The 18041-nt window shown below is 40.3% G+C and overlaps 2 protein-coding genes across 2 annotated transcripts; both read right to left on the minus strand.

The window, feature by feature from the left end:
* Positions 1-6228: 6228 nt before the first annotated feature.
* Positions 6229-10824, minus strand: LOC118377468 (probable E3 ubiquitin-protein ligase HERC6). Its single transcript, XM_052464351.1, has 10 exons — positions 10705-10824; positions 9945-10023; positions 9404-9582; positions 9164-9304; positions 8577-8743; positions 8406-8475; positions 8246-8316; positions 7711-7894; positions 7324-7426; positions 6229-6946 (listed from the first exon to the last, which is right to left on the minus strand). The coding sequence occupies exons 1-10, from the start codon at positions 10822-10824 to the stop codon at positions 6735-6737; spliced, it is 1326 nt and encodes a 441-aa protein (XP_052320311.1). The 3' UTR covers positions 6229-6734.
* Positions 10825-11082: 258 nt separating this feature from the next.
* On the minus strand, positions 11083-17654 carry LOC127907973 (probable E3 ubiquitin-protein ligase HERC3). The gene is made up of 11 exons (XM_052464808.1): positions 17367-17654; positions 14225-14452; positions 13931-14068; positions 13743-13836; positions 13323-13368; positions 12524-12651; positions 12246-12403; positions 12035-12084; positions 11823-11914; positions 11569-11628; positions 11083-11461 (listed from the first exon to the last, which is right to left on the minus strand). The coding sequence occupies exons 1-11, from the start codon at positions 17584-17586 to the stop codon at positions 11287-11289; spliced, it is 1389 nt and encodes a 462-aa protein (XP_052320768.1). The 5' UTR covers positions 17587-17654; the 3' UTR covers positions 11083-11286.
* Between the last annotated feature and the right edge of the window lie 387 nt (positions 17655-18041).

The raw sequence follows: 18041 nt of genomic DNA on the forward strand, positions 1-18041 counted from the left end.
TGTGGTAAACAATGCAATTGTATATACAATTATTGGATATACTGTAGTATTTCAAATGTGTGATAGACAAACAACACTAAGTCAATTGCTATTTTTGTATAACATACTTTCAGATCACTGAAACTCCACCTGATCTGGTGGAAGTTGTCGAACCAGATCAGAAGGCCTTCGAGGACCACCTCCAGGCACGGACTGAGATGGATGTGGAGGTTTTTGACCAGGGAAAAATGTGTTGTCCGCTGTTCATTTATTTTCTGTCCCTCCAACAGATATGTAAGTGTATTTGGAATAATATGAAATATACATTTAATTTATTTATATTATCAATCAAGGTGACGTTGAACATTGACAAGGCACAGGAGTAACGGAAGGAGAGCTACCGGAGGATAATCAAGGATGGGACCAAGAGCTTCTACATCCGGGCGAATGACTTGGTTTGGAAGAAGGACAAAAGGAAGGCGAGACCTGGAATACCTTGCTGCTCTTTCTCTCCTAGCTGGGTTCACCATCCGTTAAACTGAATATAAAAATCTCAGATGATAACTATTTGCATTTGCCTCCTCATAGTGGGCTGCGTCACCATGCTGTCTGCAGTACCAACACTGGGCCGGAGGTTTTTCCAAATAGTCAATCTTAAAGCTAACCACTGGGACACAGTAAGTAACCTCCGCTGCCAGGTAGGTACTGTTAAGGTGTATGACTCCAGTGGTTATGACACCACCCCAGAGTTTCTCTGAGAACTCACCTCTCTCATCTTTTCCAGGGACCATCCCTTACCTCCCTCATCAACCCCACTGACATAACAAATTACAGACGGGTATCCTTTCTTTCTGTCTGCAGTTAACAATATTGGATGTCTACTCAAACATTTAAATTCAACTATTGATTAACTGTATTTTTGCATACCTGATCAGCCTGTAACCTGTGTGTTTGCTTGTTTATGTCTCTGTCTCCTACCCTGTTCCCTGTTCTCCAGGACCTAGGGGTTCTGCCCAACACCCAGACATGGATCCACCCGATGTCCTCCATTACCTGTTCTCCAGGACCTAGGGGTTCTGCCCAACACCCAGACATGGATCCATCTGATGTCCTCCATTACCTGTTCTCCAGGACCTAGGGGTTCTGCCCAACACCCAGACATGGATCCACCCGATGTCCTCCATTACCTGTTCTCCAGGACCTAGGGGTTCTGCCCAACACCCAGACATGGATCCATCTGATGTCCTCCATTACCTGTTCTCCAGGACCTAGGGTTCTGCCCAACACCCAGACATGGATCCACCTGATGTCCTCCATTACCTGTTCTCCAGGACCTAGGGGTTCTGCCCAACACCCAGACATGGATCCACCTGATGTCCTCCATTACCTGTTCTCCAGGACCTAGGGGTTCTGCCCAACACCCAGACATGGATCCACCTGATGTCCTCCATTACCTGTTCTCCAGGACCTAGGGGTTCTGCCCAACAACCAGACATGGATACACCTGATGTCCTCCATTACCTGTTCTCCAGGACCTAGGGGTTCTGCCCAACAACCAGACATGGATCCACCTGATGTCCTCCATTACCTGTTCTCCAGGACCTAGGGGTTCTGCCCAACACCCAGACATGGATACACCTGATGTCGTCAATTACCAACCACCCTCCAACTTTTCATTACATCATCTACAGCTACTGTTATTGTCATGTTGTCATTATCTGCTAAGAAATGTTCTTGCTCTCTCATACTGGGCACATAGTGTTTTTAGTTCATCTGTGTATCACACATTAACATTGCAAACACTAATTGCTCTGGTAAGTTACTCTGGATAAGGCAATCTGCTAAATTACTAAAATGTGTAAATGTAATAATCAAATGTATTTGCATATGAGTGAAGTAGAAATTAGCTGAGTGTGATCTAAGGTAAGTAACATTCATGTGTGGGGAGGACATCGAAATTATATATTTTTGTTTTACCCCGATGCCGGTTTATTCATAAAAAAGCAGATTATAGTAAATATCATTAATCGCAATGGTTCGTCTATGCAAATTAATAGGAAAACATTCCAAGCAAATTAATAGGACTGGGAACAAATATAACGCGAGGGAAAGTCAAACGATCCTAGTCAATCTATTGTTGTGTTTATCTGTTAGGTGTATGGATAGACCCACACCGATTTTAAGATGTTGGTCTTTTTCTGTAAGTATAGCCTACCACTAATATTCTACATTGCAGAGCATTTAATAAAACAACCATATTGTCCTGTGATAGTGACACTTGCTCTCATTTAAAAGTGAATGTTTTCATAAGCCTCTTGGTCTACCAAGAAATGATGTTCGAGACCTTCGATAGTCTACTAGCCTATGTGGAAATAATCGTTGAGTTATACCCTAGATCACTTTACATAATCTGGACGGTTGTTTTTCTAAGGCTAATTAAACAAGGGGTAGCATACGCTTTTTTACCTGTCTCTATAACAAGGGTTAGGCCTATATCCTCACATACCCCCTCAATTCGAGCCCTGCTTTTAGCCATAAGACATTTCCACAGAAATGTATAGCCTAAGGATTGCATGGTGTCAGTGATTGTGTCTGTTAAACCGTTAAACTGGGAACTCTGGTGAAAAAGCGAGGTCAAATCATGACACCAGTGATTGTCAGGTCAGAGAAAGATGCCTGAATTGGAATTCCGAGTTGGATGACCGTTCAAAACTATTTTTCCCAGTCTGAGCTCGTTTTTTTCAGAGTTCCCAGTTGTCTTGAATGCACTAAAGTCAGAAGAGGTGATATGCCTATTTTAGCTAAATCGACAAATTAAATTGATTAGATTACTCTGGCAATGAAAAATGTTTTTACAAAATCATGTAGATGTAGACGTTTGTAAGGCGTTCATGTTGAGATCTTTAATAATAAACTAGTCACTTAAACTGACGCTTAACACATGTAGACATTTTTAAGGCATTCGTGGTAAGATCGTTCATAATAAACTTACAAGCAAACTGACGCGTGACGTGTCAGCACCACGTTGCACGATGTGAACACTACGTATACATGACGGTACGTGTCACATGACGTGAACGTGTCACGTGACATGAACGTGTTACGTGACGTGAACGTGCTGGCAGTTTGACACCTTAGAAAAAAGTGGTCTCCGTTGACAGTCCATGTTAATTCATGCTGGTATTCTATGGCACTAGGAAGACGTTAGGTGACTTCGTGAGAGGTATCAGTAGCTTCACAAGGCTTAATTCTGGCACTTATCACCCCCATAGCCTACCCAATTCCGCCCACCTGAAACCCTCTTCCCCAAAGCCAAAGTGTGTTTTTTTGTCTTACAGCCTGCTATGGTAGTTAAGGGTCACAGTGAGGTCGGAAGTTGAAGCTCATTTACTGCATTTCGATACAATTTAAAACCTAAAAAAATGGTTTTAAAATATTGTTGTGTAAAAAAATGTCAGAACAGCAGTATGCTCCACTCCACATGATACAGCAATGGTCTTCTTTAGATTCAGGCAATCAATAGGAGCAGGTCTGTCTGTAGAAAATAGATTTCACTGATTTCTTTTATTTTTTAAATCTTTTTGACTAAATAATGATTTGACATTAAATAATTAGATCTACTCATACTGTCTGCTTCAAACATATCAAATGTACTACTTTCCTTTAAAAGATAAACTATTAATGACATAGATAACCAAACACATTAACATGAAAATATTTGTGTATACAGTTGTATACAGAATTGGACAATTTTCCTGTCCTGCTAAGCATTCAAAATGTAGAGTGGTGAATATTTTCTATTTTGGGTGCTAGGGTAAATGTATGGAGTAAAAAGTACATTATTTTCTTTAGGAATGTAGTGAAGTAAAAGTAAAAGTCAAAATATAAATAGTAAAGTAAAGTACAGATAACCCCCCAAAAATACTTAAGTAGTACTTCAAAGTATTTTTACTTAAGTACTTTATGCCATTGGACACAACTGTAAAAGCAACACAGTATGATACGAAAACGAAACTTCAGTTGACATTTTCCTCCAAACAGAAACTTATGCCACAACGGGCATAGCCTGAGTAAACACAAATATCAGGCTGACACATATGCAGAGGGACAGGGGCCAGGTAAATAAAGTATTTTAAACTAACAAACACACCCGCTAGCACATTTGGTTCCTTGGCAGTTGAGGGAACGTACATTTTGCTTACCCATTTTGAGCCTGTAATTGAAATCACAAATGCTGATGCTCCAGATACTCAACTAGTCTAAAGTTGGCCACTTTTATTGCCTCTTTAATGAGGACAACAGTTTTCAGCTGTGCTAACATAATTGCAAAAGGGTTTTCTAAAAATCAATTAGCCTTTTAAAATTATAAACTTGGATTAGCTAACACAAAGTGCCATTTGAACACAGGAGTGATGGTTGCTGATAATGGGCCTCTGTACGCCTATGTAGATATTCCATAAAAAATCTGCCGTTTCCAGCTACAATAGTAATTTACAACATTAACAATGTCTACACTGTATTTCTGATCAATTTGATGTTATTTTAATGGACAAACAAATGGGACATTTCTGAGTGACCCCAAACTTTTGAACGGTAGTGTATATATAAAAAATAAAAATACATGAGCTCACTCAGTCTCAACTTACTGTTGGGAGTTAGAATAATAGAATACACAAAGTGCAACTTTAAAATTTGGTTTCGCTTCAGCAGTCATGCACTTAGCCCATGTCAGCAACATCTCCTAGAGATGAACGTACTTTGGTGTGAAAAGTGCAAATCAATCCCAGAACAACAGCAAAGGACCTTGTGAAGATGCTGGAGGAAACAGGTACAAAAGTATCTATATCCACAGTAAAACGAGTCCTATATTGACATAACCTGAAAGGCCACTCAGCAAGGAAGAAGCCACTGCTCCAAAACAGCAATAAAAAAAAAAGCCAGACTGCAACTGCACATGGGGACAAAGATCGTACTTTTTGGAGAAATATCCTCTGGTCTGATGAATCAAAAATATAACTGTTTGGCCATAATGACCATCATTATGTTTGGAGGAAAAAGGGGAGGCTTGCAAGCCGAAGAACAACATTCCAACCGTGAAACACGGGGGTGGCAGCATCATGTTGTGGGGGTGCTTTGCTGCAGGAGGGACTGGTGCACTTCACAAAATAGATGGCATCATGAGGAAAGAAAATTACGTGGATATATTGAAGTAACATCTCAAGACATCAGTCAGGAAGTTAAAGCTTGGTCGCAAATGGCTCTTCAAAATGGACAATGACCCCAAGCATACTTCCAAAGTTGTGGCAAAATGGCTGAAGGACAACAAAGTCAAGGTATTGGAGTGGCCATCACAAAGCCCTGACCTCAATCCTATAGAAAATGTGTGGGCAGAACTGAAAAAGCATGTGAGAGCAAGGAGGCCTGACTCAGTTACACCAGCTCTGTCAGGAGGAATGGGCCAAAATTCACCCAACTTATTGTGGGAAGCTTGTGGAACGCTACCCGAAACGTTTGACCCAAGTTAAACAATTTAAAGGCAATTCTGCCAAATACTAATTGAGTGTATGTAAACCTCTGACCCACTGGGAATGTGATGAAAGAAATAAAAGCTGAAATAAATAATCTAACTGACCTACGACAGGGAATTTTTACTAGGATTAATTGTCAGGAATTGTGGAAAACTGAGTTTAAATGTATTTTGCTAAGGTGTATGTAAACTTCCGACTTCAACTGTATGGTTGAATTACCGACTGGGATGGGGCCCATTGATCAAAAAATGTATCTTCTCTCCGCCCCATGTCAAACTGTAGGATTGCAATAAACTTGCATTAAAACGGCAACATTTTCTTTATGCTCAATGGCAAAATGTGCAGAATTGCCACCCCTCATGATGAGTTCTGTTTTTTGTGGCCCCCAACCCATCAAATTTGCCCATCCCTGATTTAAATAGAACCACGAGGAAAGCTGCAGAAAACATTATGCTGAAGTCCTGAAATTCCCATTGAAGAACGTTGTTTCTTAACATTCTCTGAACAATTTGAGAACATTAATTTAAATAGAACCCTGGGGAAACCTGTAGGAAACGTTATGGGAAGGTTGTATGCAAAATAACCATAGGACAACCACCCTCTCACCAAGCTCTAAGAAACATATGGTTCTCAGAATGTTATGCACATTGTTGGAGAAACCACACCACTGCTCTGCATCGAAGTGCTGACAGCAGTTCCCATTGAAAAAAGAAAACTGAGGTGAACTAATCATCTCTATTTATTAGATACATAAATAATTATTCCGTCAATAAAACAGAAGATACAGACTTATATGTCAAAAGATGATGCAGACGTGTCCAGAAAAAAAGGATGTTCACATGTAGAATTACATCAAATGCCACACACTATCAATAAAGAAAACATGCATAAATAAATAGGCTCTTGAATGTATATTACTGAATGTATATTACTCAATAAAAATGTTTTGTTTTTTAAATCAGACCCAGAATTAGTAGACATTAAGTCAAGGAATGTTTTTTTCTATAATAGGGTAGGCCTACATAGCCTAGATTGTATTTTTCACATTTCCAATAGAAAAAGCCAAGGTAAAAGGCTAAATGTAAAAGTTTGAAAAAAAACTGGCAAATCTGAACCTAGAAGGAAGCTATAACCAAAATCCTATGCTAAACATAAGAGATATATTGACATGTAAGAAACACATTGAATGAAATGATGAACACAGCAGTGGCCTATATATAATGTCCATTACTCCTTCCAGAAGCCTCTGTTGTGGGCACATGCCTCTTTGAGCCTGGCCAGCAGCATCTCCTTGGAGGGGTAGATGGGCAGCAGCAGTAGGAAGTGGCAGGTAAGGGATTCTGGGAAATGTAGTTCAGTAGAGTTCTGCAGGACTGCCACCTTCATCTGGATCTTGTCCATGCCCAGGATGGGAGCGCGATCACAGCCCGTCAGGAACACTGAGAAGGAGGGGAGAGAGAGTGAAAGGTAGACAGAATGGGAAGAAATATAGTGGATGTCGTTGTGTTGTAGGTAGCCTAGTGATTAAGAGCATTGGGCCAGCAACCAAAAGGTCCCTGGTTAAAAACCTTGAGCAAAGAAGGTGAAAATATGTTGTTGTGCTTTTGAGCAAGGCACTTAACCCTAATTTCTCCAGTAAGTTACTCTGGGTAAGTGTCTGCTAATTACTCAAATGTGTTCAGACAAAAATGATGTGTAAATGCTCTTGTAGAACAGGAAGTTCAAATATGCAGATAAAACCCTGAACCAGCATTATGAAAGACTGTATAGTTCCTCCAGTTTTACTCAACCGAGAGCAATTTAGTGCCATACTTACAGAGGAAAGCTTTCTTTTGGTCATCTGTCAGTTCCTCAAAAGCCTCCCAGAATGTGATGATGTTGGGATGTCTGGCATGGTACTCTCCATCATACACAGTGTTCTGGATATACAAACCAAACAAATGGCAGCAATAATTAAACAATATTAAACTTGCACGCCATTTAAACGATTCACCACTCAAAGTCACACAGTATGTCACAAAGCACCATGTATAGCACATTATCTCCTAGTCCCAGTCCTAACTTGAGATACGTACCCATAACTTGACATCAAAGGAAATCCCCATTGATATAAATGCATCAACACATTGATTGATTTATGCCCTAATTTCTCAAGTCAGCACCCAGCCCCACACTGAGTAATGAATGATGGTTGTATATAGACCTGTTTGAGCGTGTCCCAGTCGTAGTCCTCTTTCCCCACCATGACTCCCCTGAGCTCCTCAGGCTGGAACAACTCCACCACGTCCCTGTCACACACCTTGAAGAAGCCTCTCCTGAACTCTTCAAACACCTTCTCCGCTGATTGGTTGAAGGCAAGGTTCACATAGGCATCAACAAACTGATTCCTGTAAATATAATTAATGGTATTTTTACATTTAAAAAAAACTCAGAAAGCATGATTGTTGTAACTTCTAAAATGTCAACCTTGTATTATGCATTACAGATGTAAGACCGTAATGTGAGCCAGTTTGCTACAGCAGGAAAATAATCCTGCAGCAACAGAACATGTGAATTATTATGTGGATTATAATTCATGGACATTTTTGTAGGGGTTGATACATTTTTTGTAAGGGAAAATCAAGTCTGAAGCCTTTTTAAACCTCAAATATATACCACACTTTTAAAAAAATGTTCTGCAACAGGTGGATCAAATTAAGATCTTACATCTGTAGGAGTAAAAGTTGCTGTAGCCTTACTTGTTAAAACTTGTGACTGGTTTTCCTGTTTCTTTGGGATCCAGCTCCACCTTCTGGTCATCCCAGATCACCTGATGAAAATAAACAGTTTTACCACTATTCACATACTGTATCTAGGGATATTTCATTGCTCAACAATCAGCTTCAATATTATACATACGGTGAAGGTCATGTCCAGGTTTTCTTCAACATCATCATCAGTGTAGTCCTCCAACAGGTACCGCAAACTCCTTCAATTACAATAAAAGTAAATTAATGTTTAAACATTTTAATCAATTTCTAAGGGACACTAATTCAATGCTAAAATGTACATTTTAAAATACAAACGTACCCTCCCACAACAGGGTCAAACTCTCTCAGGTCCTCCAGTGAGGGCTTGACCCCCACCATCTTCTTGAACAGGGCCAGAGGGAAGGGCAGGTGTACAATGTTGTGGTTGTACAGGGCCATGCCACACAAGACACCAAACAGGAAGTAGCTCTTCTCCTCCACTCTGGGCTGGTAGTAAGGGTAGGTGGCACATGAGCCAAGGCAGAGATCAAGAATAAACAAGAACAGGCACCATCCAAAGCTGTGATGACTTTTTCAACTAACTTCTATCTCCTTTTTTGTATATTTATTTTGTCTGTATACTGCAATTCAATATTTTTGCTGCGATTGTGTACAAGACATAGCCTAAGTAATAATAAAACCTTGGTACATCAGGAGGAGAGCAGGGGGTGATTATACTTGTAAATAATTCTATATTGATTGATACAGTGTAGATAGTGGCACTGTTGTAGTGGTTGAATCTCTTTCTGTTGCTATTAACTGACTAAATGTATTTAGATTGTTTTACTCAACCATTTTAATTTGCTTGAGAGTGCAGTGATTTATTATACAGTAATGAAATCGTAATTCCCTAATTCTAGTTATTACCTTGGCAGGGAACCAGACCAGTGTCTTGGTGTCGTTGTACATGAACATCTCAGACTCTGGTGCCAATAGCTCTTCAAACGCATGGAGGAAAAAGTCCCTTATGTTGACGAGCGACAGCTTCATGTCCTCCATAAACTGCACCTGAGTGATAAAGCATCAGAGGAACGTTTAGGTTGAGTTCTGACATTGTCTTGTAGTCTTACGAAAAGCTTTTCTTAATTCAGGTTGTCATAATTTTACCACAAGTTCTCTCTGGAAGTAGTCATGATCTGCAGCACCCAGTTGTCTGAAGGTGTCTTCGATGAGTGACGGGCGCCTTAAGGTCAACTGGAAGACTGGAGCAGGGGAGATTCTGGGTTGTCTCGGAACGTTCCAGAAGGATACATCACTGTTAGCCAGTGGGTGAGATGGTGAACCACCTGCAATATATAAATATACACTCGTAAAAAAAAATGTATGTCACTTGCACAAGTACAGTGAAATAACTTTCCTGCTTGCATTTTCCCAACAATGCAGTATTCCATATCAGTAGTACTTTATATACACATATATATATTTTTTACTGTTAAGTAGAACATAAACACAAGAAATAGAAATAAGAACACGAGAAAGTAAGTAAGCTATATACAGGGTCAGCTCTGGGGTCTATTTAGAGTGATATACAGACTGGTCTTTGGAAACCACTGGGTAGGCTGTGGTATACTTGAAAACAAAGATTCAATAAAAGGACATAAAACAGCCAGTGTAATAACACAGTATACCTTAGTAAAATGTGCCTTGCTGTTGAAAATTGCCATCTTGCAGATCAGACTCAACACAAATGGGTAACGGCAAAAGATGACTGGTATCACCTCTGTGTCCTAGAAGTGACACAAAATAAAAATGAAAGTGCATCTCAATAGTCTACATGGGTTCCATCATTGTCTCATTCCATCAATCTGCACTGAAAGAACTGGACAAGTGAAACCAGATTCCACCACATTATCATTCTAACATTTGAGTAATTTACAGATGATTTGGTTATTTTATTACCTCCCTTGTTGACCAAAAACGCCAAAGATTCACATCCTCCAATAGAATAACACTATTGTTGATCTCTTCCACATAAAAGGTACTGGCTGGAACTTCCTGGGTTCTTCTGGCCCTTTTGTTTGCCTTTGAAATAACATTAAAAAAAATAAAAAAATGATTTTACCTTTATTTAACTAGGCAAGATCAGTTAAGAACAAATTCTTATTTTCAATGACGGCCTAGGAACAGTGGGTTAACTGCCTGTTCAGGGGCAGAACGACAGATTTGTACCTTGTCAGCTCGGGGTTTGAACTTGCAACCTTCCGGTTACTTGTCCAACGCTCTAAACACTAGGCTACCCTGCCGCCCCAACATGATGTCAGCATCAAAATGAATTTGCACATGTCCCTTGCACATGAGGAAGTGAACAGTTCACAATATGAAGTATGTTAGGGCATGATCAACAATAATGACAGAGACGGCAGAAAATGGTCAGGAGGATAATAAAAATGATTGACACAAACACTGACTCTGTGGAGGTACTTGAGGGCTTCCAGCAGGAATTTGACTCCGGGGTTGTGGGTAGCCAGAAGACCGTTCCTCAGCATGAATGACAGGGCATTCTTCCACATCAGAATGTGCTTAGTCATGATGGAAGGCTCCAGTGACGACCACCAATCTTCTATAACATGATACATGAATACAAGTCCAAAATATGTTAATTATATTGCCTGTGCAAAAAAAATATTATCTTATAATATATGGTCATGTGTCACAGTGTCAGCTATGCTTCTATTATAATACAATTCTTCAAAATGATACTGATGCTAAATTTGCTGATAAACTAAAAAGGTCAGATGTTATTTACTTAAAATGTTCATGGTCGTTTCATTCAGATCCTCAGCGATAACTATTGCTAAAGCCATGACCATGTTCATGACATTCTGGTCATCGTGGAGAAGAGGGATTGTGGGTAGTAGCATAATGATCTCTGGTGACTTGATGACAGCTGCTGAACTGCAAAGAGTGTCCACCAGTGGCAATATATTTACCTATATGGAGAATATATATAGACATGAAGAGAGTTACATTATGCTATCATGATCCTCCATTCAAAATATAGATTGATATTTAATAGATTGTTGATATTTGTTTAAGTCTTTGAAGAGTGAGTTAGTCTTAGCTGATTTCCTGATCCATGGGATGTTGAAGAGCTGATCAAAAGCCTGGCTAGCAGCCTCTAGGTCCACTCTCAAAGCTCCTGCAGCTTTAGTTGATGGAGACTCACTGGTAGAGGGTATAGCATGGGTATAGTATTATCATTGACACAACATACTGTACACACACAGTGTTCATTATAAACTATCCAAACCTTCCATTTTAAAATCGCTTACCTGGCTTTGGTGAAACTGGCCACAAGACTTGAACTTGTTGAGAACATCAAGGATATTTCTCTGTTGGAACAAATGTGGACACATTTGATGTTTCAGTACAATTATACTATAAGAAATACAACTTTAAAATAAATGTTTTTTTATTTCATTTTGAGTTTGCTAGTTTTTTTTTTTTTTAACTAGCAAATAACCTTTGTCTATGGTGGATTGTATGTTATAATATTCAACGTAAATAAATATCATAATAAATTAACCTTTGCGCCTCTGCATTTCCTTGCTCCATCGTCAGCCATTTTTGCAGCTTGGCTTTATCTAACCTCCCGATTGGCTGTTCTCTTTCAGAACTCTACAAAGGAAGATAAAGCAATATAAGAAATTCAAATATCTCAAACATGAATTAGCTGCTTGAGGCATTTAGAATGTTCCAGGCTCCCTATTATTGAGGTATAAAGGTCAGAAACATGACCTCAGTGGTGTAAATGAAGTTTGAATTCCATCCCACTGATATCTTCATGTCTGGTAAAAAAAAAAGAAAAGAAGAGGTTGTAGGGACATCAAGTCTCGTTAAACAGTATGTGTTCTAATTCAGTCATCCAAAAACGTCATAGTCAGTAGCTGCATTATATAATTGAATAGAATCAAATACAAAAGAATAAAATAGACATTGTATCCGGTACCGTTATGTATGACTGTTGCTGCCCCACCAGAAGCCCTTTTCAGCAGCACTGAGGTGGGTCGCAAGCAGCCCTCCGTAATGCCAGTCCCTAGCTGACCTTTGACCCCACTGCCAAAGGCCCAGAGTTGACCTGAGGACCCCAGCACCAGGGTGTGATGGCTGGCAGAGTTACAGTAAGACAAAAACACAGTCAGACTGAGAATGTTCAAGATTGTTTTCCTATCTGTTTATTATATGTGTATATATGTGTATAAGTAGCATTATGCTGTTGGTCATTACCTGCCACATGCTATCTGTGAGGCCAGTCCATCCATACCCTCTACCAGTTTGGGTAGGAGTTCGTTAGCTGATGCGTTGTGCCCAAGCTGGCCTCGGCTTCCCTCTCCAAAGGTGAACACCTGTCCAGCCTAAAGACCACAAAGAACCAGAACCAGTTGTTGACATGTCATGGCCCAGAGTTGTTCCTGGTCTAGTCAGGTCAGGACCCTAATCACTTCTTAAAGAGACAGTATAATAGTATTGAAGAGTCGACCTTTACTCTGGTAGCCCTGAGGCTTGATCTGTAATAACAGCCATAATCAGGACATATTCTGTATAACCTGTGACTTTCTATTCTGTAATAAACTGTAACTTCTCATTTAGTATGATAACAACTTGTATGGTTCATTGTGTAGCCAATCTCTTCCAGACACCCACCAGACACTTGATCATTTGTTTTTCACCTCTGTTCAAGGTCATTTTATATAACTGGCTTTATTTACCAATATGTGATGAATTGTATCTTCGAGAGGCTGCTGCTGACTTTGTGTGCAGAACTATCTCCCACTGTTTAGGACATTAAATACTTTTTATGAACTAATGAACTGCCGTAGTATTTGTCTCCTTTCACACCAACGTCTCCCTTGGGGCCTTCAGTAGAAATACAGTAGTAGTATGATACCTTGGTGAGAACAACAGTGTCCCTCTCCACAGTAATAGTATGATACCTTAGTGAGAACAGCAGTATACCTCTCCACAGTAATAGTATGATACCTTGGTGAGAACAGCAGTGTCCCTCTCCACAGTAATAGTATGATACCTTGGTGAGAACAGCAGTGTCCCTCTCCACAGTAATAGTATGATACCTTGGTGAGAACAACGGTGTCCCTCTCCACAGTAATAGTGTGATACCTTGGTGAGAACAGCAGAATGTGCCTCTCCACAGTAATAGCATGATACCTTGGTGAGAACAGCAGTGTCCCTCTCCACAGTAATAGTATGATACCTTGGTGAGAACAGCAGAATGTTCCTCTCCACAGCAATAGCTTGATACCTTGGTGAGAACAACAGTGTCCCTCTCCACAGTAATAGTATGATACCTTGGTGAGAACAGCAGTGTCCCTCTCCACAGTAATAGTATGATACCTCGGTGAGAACAGCAGAATGTCCCTCTCCACAGTAATAGCTTGATACCTTGGTGAGAACAGCAGTGTCCCTCTCCACAGTAATAGCTTGATACCTTGGTGAGAACAGCAGTGTCCCTCTCCACAGTAATAGTATGATACCTTGGTGAGAACAGCAGAATGTCCCTCTCCACAGTAATAGTATGATACCTTGGTGAGAACAACAGTGTCCCTCTCCACAGTAATAGTGTGATACCTTGGTGAGAACAGCAGAATGTGCCTCTCCACAGTAATAGCATGATACCTTGGTGAGAACAGCAGTGTCCCTCTCCATAGTAATAGTATGATACCTTGGTGAGAACAGCAGAATGTGCCTCTCCACAGCTGATGAAGGAAACCCCCAAGACTCTGAGAGCAGGCACAGAACAGATGTTGAACCGGCCTGGCAGGGGGAACAAGCATCATACAAGCATCATGCAATATTCCCACTCATTATAATACATCTGGAAAATGACTTAGTGGTTATAAAAAAGGAATCCAAGTTCAAATTAACTTTTTATACAAGTAGCATACAAAGAGAGGTAGAGTGCCGTATTACCTTTCTCATCCACACGGTTGAGTCCCAGCTGCCCAGCCCTGTTCGCCCCACAGCTGTAGACCAGGCCTGGGAGGGTGAGGGCCAGAGTGTGGGTTCCTCCGGCTGCTACCTGGGTCACTGGGACTCCAGTGAGGGGGCGCACCAGGGCAGGAATGGGCTGCAGAGGGACTTCCTTCCCCAGGCCCAACTGTCCATGGCTGTTCAGACCCCATGAGAACACCTGTCCTCCTGTGGAAGACAAAGAAATGGCATATTACATTACAATTACATCACAACAATTCCAGAGTTACATTCTTTCCTAATAAATATCATCTCACTGTCCTTTTGATGTTCACTTTTAGAAATAAATAGTTCCAAAATAGTTATTTGGCTGTCCTCATAGGATAACCCTTTTAGGTTCCAGGTAGAGCCCTTTTTGGCTCCAGGTAGAATCCTTTTGGTTTTCTGAAAAAAGGGTTCTACCTGGAACACAAAAGGGTTCTCCAACGGGATCTCGTATGGGGACTGCTGAATAACCCTTTTAGATTTAAGACAGCACCTTTTTTTCTAAGAGTAAAAAAAAGGAGACATCTAGTACATATTGTCTTTGTTAGTGATCAGTGGAATCCAAGAGGGCTCTCATTACTTGACAATGTAAATCATAGATGATATTTAACTATCAATATCTATTTCATGTTTAAGTTAAGGTTTCCTTGCCTTGGACTGGGGACTTTGGAGACAGTAGTAAGGGTGATGCCCAGCTGTCCCTCACCCCCTGCCCCCCAAGAGTAGACCTGTCCTGACGCGCACACAGCAACAGAGTGGTCTTGACCACAAGCCACAGAGACCACTGCCCCCAGACCCTCCACTAGGGCTGAAACGGGTAGAACACATGCAGTTTAATTTGGATGTTCAATGTCTTAGAAAGGGTTAAATGCCAGAAATGCCATGTAATTTAATGCATGAAGGAGTTAATCAACAATCAACAAGAGTCCAGTCACTTCATTGTTCCCTTTTTGTTAATAAAGCCCTACTACACAAGCTTCTGACTTACTTAATTTCGTTGTTAAAGTATAAAAACATGAGATCCCAAACCCTTTCACAGGGTTGGTTGAATTTCCTCGGGTCCCCACCAAAATAGGTACGGTTGAAGTCGGAAGTTTACATACACTTAGGTTGGAGTCATTAAAACTTGTTTTTCAACCACTCCACAAATTTCTTGTTGACAAACTATAGTTTATGCAAGTCGGTTAAGACATCAACTTGGTGCATGACACAAGTCATTTTTCCAACAATTGTTTAAAGACAGATTATTTCACTTACAATTCACTGTTTCACAATTCCAGTGGGTCAGAAGTGTACATACACTAAGTTGACTGTGCCTGTAAACAGCTTGGAAAATTCCATAAAATGTACATAATTTGAGTCAATTGGAGGTGTAATTGTGGATGTATTTCAAGGTCTACCTTCAAACTCAGTGCATCTTTGTTTGACATCATGGGAAAATCAAAAGAAATCAGCCAAACCTCAGAAAAAAAATGGTAGACCTCCACAATTCTGGTTCATCCTTGGGAGCAATTTCCAAACGCCTGAAGGTACCATGTTCATTCTGTCTCCTAGAGATGAACGTACCTTGGTGTGAAAAGTGCAAATCAGTCCCAGAACAACAGCAAAGGACCTTGTGAAGATGCTGGTATAAACCGGTACAAAAGTATCTATATCCACAGTAAAACGAGTCCTATATTGACATAACCTGAAAGGCCACTCAGCAAGGAAGAAGCCACTGCTCCAAAACCGCCATAAAAAAGCCAGACTACGGTTTGCAACTGCACATGGGGACAAAGATCGTACTTTTGGAGAAATATCGTCTGGTCTGATTAAACAAAAATAGAACTGTTTGGCCAAAATGACCATCGTTATGTTTGGAGGAAAAAAGGGGGAGGCTTGCAAGCCGAAGAACACCATCCCAACCGTGAAACACGGGGGTGGCAGCATCATGTTGTGGGGGTGCTCTCCTGCAGGAGGGACTGGTGCATTTCACAAAATAGATGGCATCATGAGGTTGGAAAATTATGTGGATATATTGAAGCAACATCTCAAGACATCAGTCAGAAAGTTAAAGCTTGGTTGCAAATGGGTCTTCCAAATGGACAATGACCTCAAGCATACTTCCAAAGTTGTGGCAAAATGGCTGAAGGACAACAAAGTCAAGGTATTGGAGTGGCCATCACAAAGCCATGACCTCAATCATATAGACAATTCGTGGGCAGAACTGAAAAAGCATGTGAGAGCAAGGAGGCCTACAAACCTGACTCAGTTATACCAGCTCTGTCAGGAGGAATGGGCCAAAATTCAACCAACTTATTGTGGGAAGCTTGTGGAAGGCTACCCGAAAAGTTTAACCCAAGTTAAACAATTTAAAGGAAATGCTACCAAATACTAATTGAGTGTATGTAAACTTCTGATCCACTGGGAAGGAGACGAAATAAATAAAAGCTGAAATAAATCATTCTCTCTACTATTATTCTGACATTTCACATTCTTAAAATAATTGGTGATCCTAACTGACCCAAAACAGGGAATTTTTACTAGGATTAAATGTCAGGAATTGTGAAAAACTGAGTTTAAATGTATTTGGCTAAGGTGTATGTAGACTTCCAACTTCAACTGTAAATCCGCTTGTATTTTTTTTTACGCTTCACATGTTTAAAATCACCTACAGAATTCCTTACATTTGGATGCCCTGGTGCCACTAGGGCAGTTTAACACCCTGGTGATAAATGAGTTCACCGAGGTGTGCAATTGTTTTGATTGACTTTAATAATTTGTTTATGATGTCTGTGAACATAGCAACAGTTCACCTTCGTTCTTCTGATTTGGATGAAGAAACGAAACTGAAACTGAGCCGATGTTGTAGTTTTATTGAGGGATTGTGTTCCAATTTCTGAAAGTTGTGGTGAAGTTCACTAGGCTAAATATCGGCTACTACACATTTTAATATCATCTGTAATTATGAAAAATATAGTGAACAGAAATGTTAGCATAACGATAAAGAATAAAATAATTCAGAAGCAAGCATCCTTTTAGCAGCGCTTTAATTCGAAATAGCCTACATAGCGATCCTTACATCCAAATAGTCAGATATAATTAAATTATGTATTACCTGGTAGTTTTGAATCTCTTTTCTTCTGTCTACCAAGTTGTCCCTTTGAGTTGCGCCCACATGATAGGATCCTGCCATCTACGGTGAGAAATAAAGTGTGTTGCTCCCCACAAGCAATTTCTGTGACTTTATCAGAGAATATATTCCCTGCTATCGGAACAGACACATTCTCAAAGTTTAGACCAAACTGTCCACTCGAACCGTCTCCCCAGCAGAACATGATAATGTGATGATTGACTGATGACTAAAGATTGGTCCACATAGGTTGGCTATATTGGGCTCTACGTGTGTGAGAGAGAGAGAGAGAGAGAGAGAGAGAGAGAGAGAGAGAGAGAGAGAGAGAGAGAGAGAGAGAGAGAGAGAGAGAGAGAGAGAGAGAGAGAGAGAGAGAGAGAGAGAGAGAGAGAGAGAGAGAGAGAGAGAGAGAGAGAGAGAGAGAGAGAGAGAGAGAGAGAGAGAGAGAGAGGAGGGAGCTACTAGTTACCACATCCATAAAGTCGTAATTATGTCTAAACCCCAATTATTTCTACAATTTATCTTATTGAGATCTGACTTTAAGCCTTACCCTAACCTTAACCTCACTGCTGACCTCATACCTAACCATAACCTTAAATTAAGACCAAAAAGATATTTTCTGTTTTCATAAATTTTAGCCAAGGGTTTTGTGGCTGTGGT

Source organism: Oncorhynchus keta, chromosome 16, assembly GCF_023373465.1.
Source record: "Oncorhynchus keta strain PuntledgeMale-10-30-2019 chromosome 16, Oket_V2, whole genome shotgun sequence".
NCBI classification, from domain to species: Eukaryota; Metazoa; Chordata; class Actinopteri; order Salmoniformes; family Salmonidae; genus Oncorhynchus; species Oncorhynchus keta.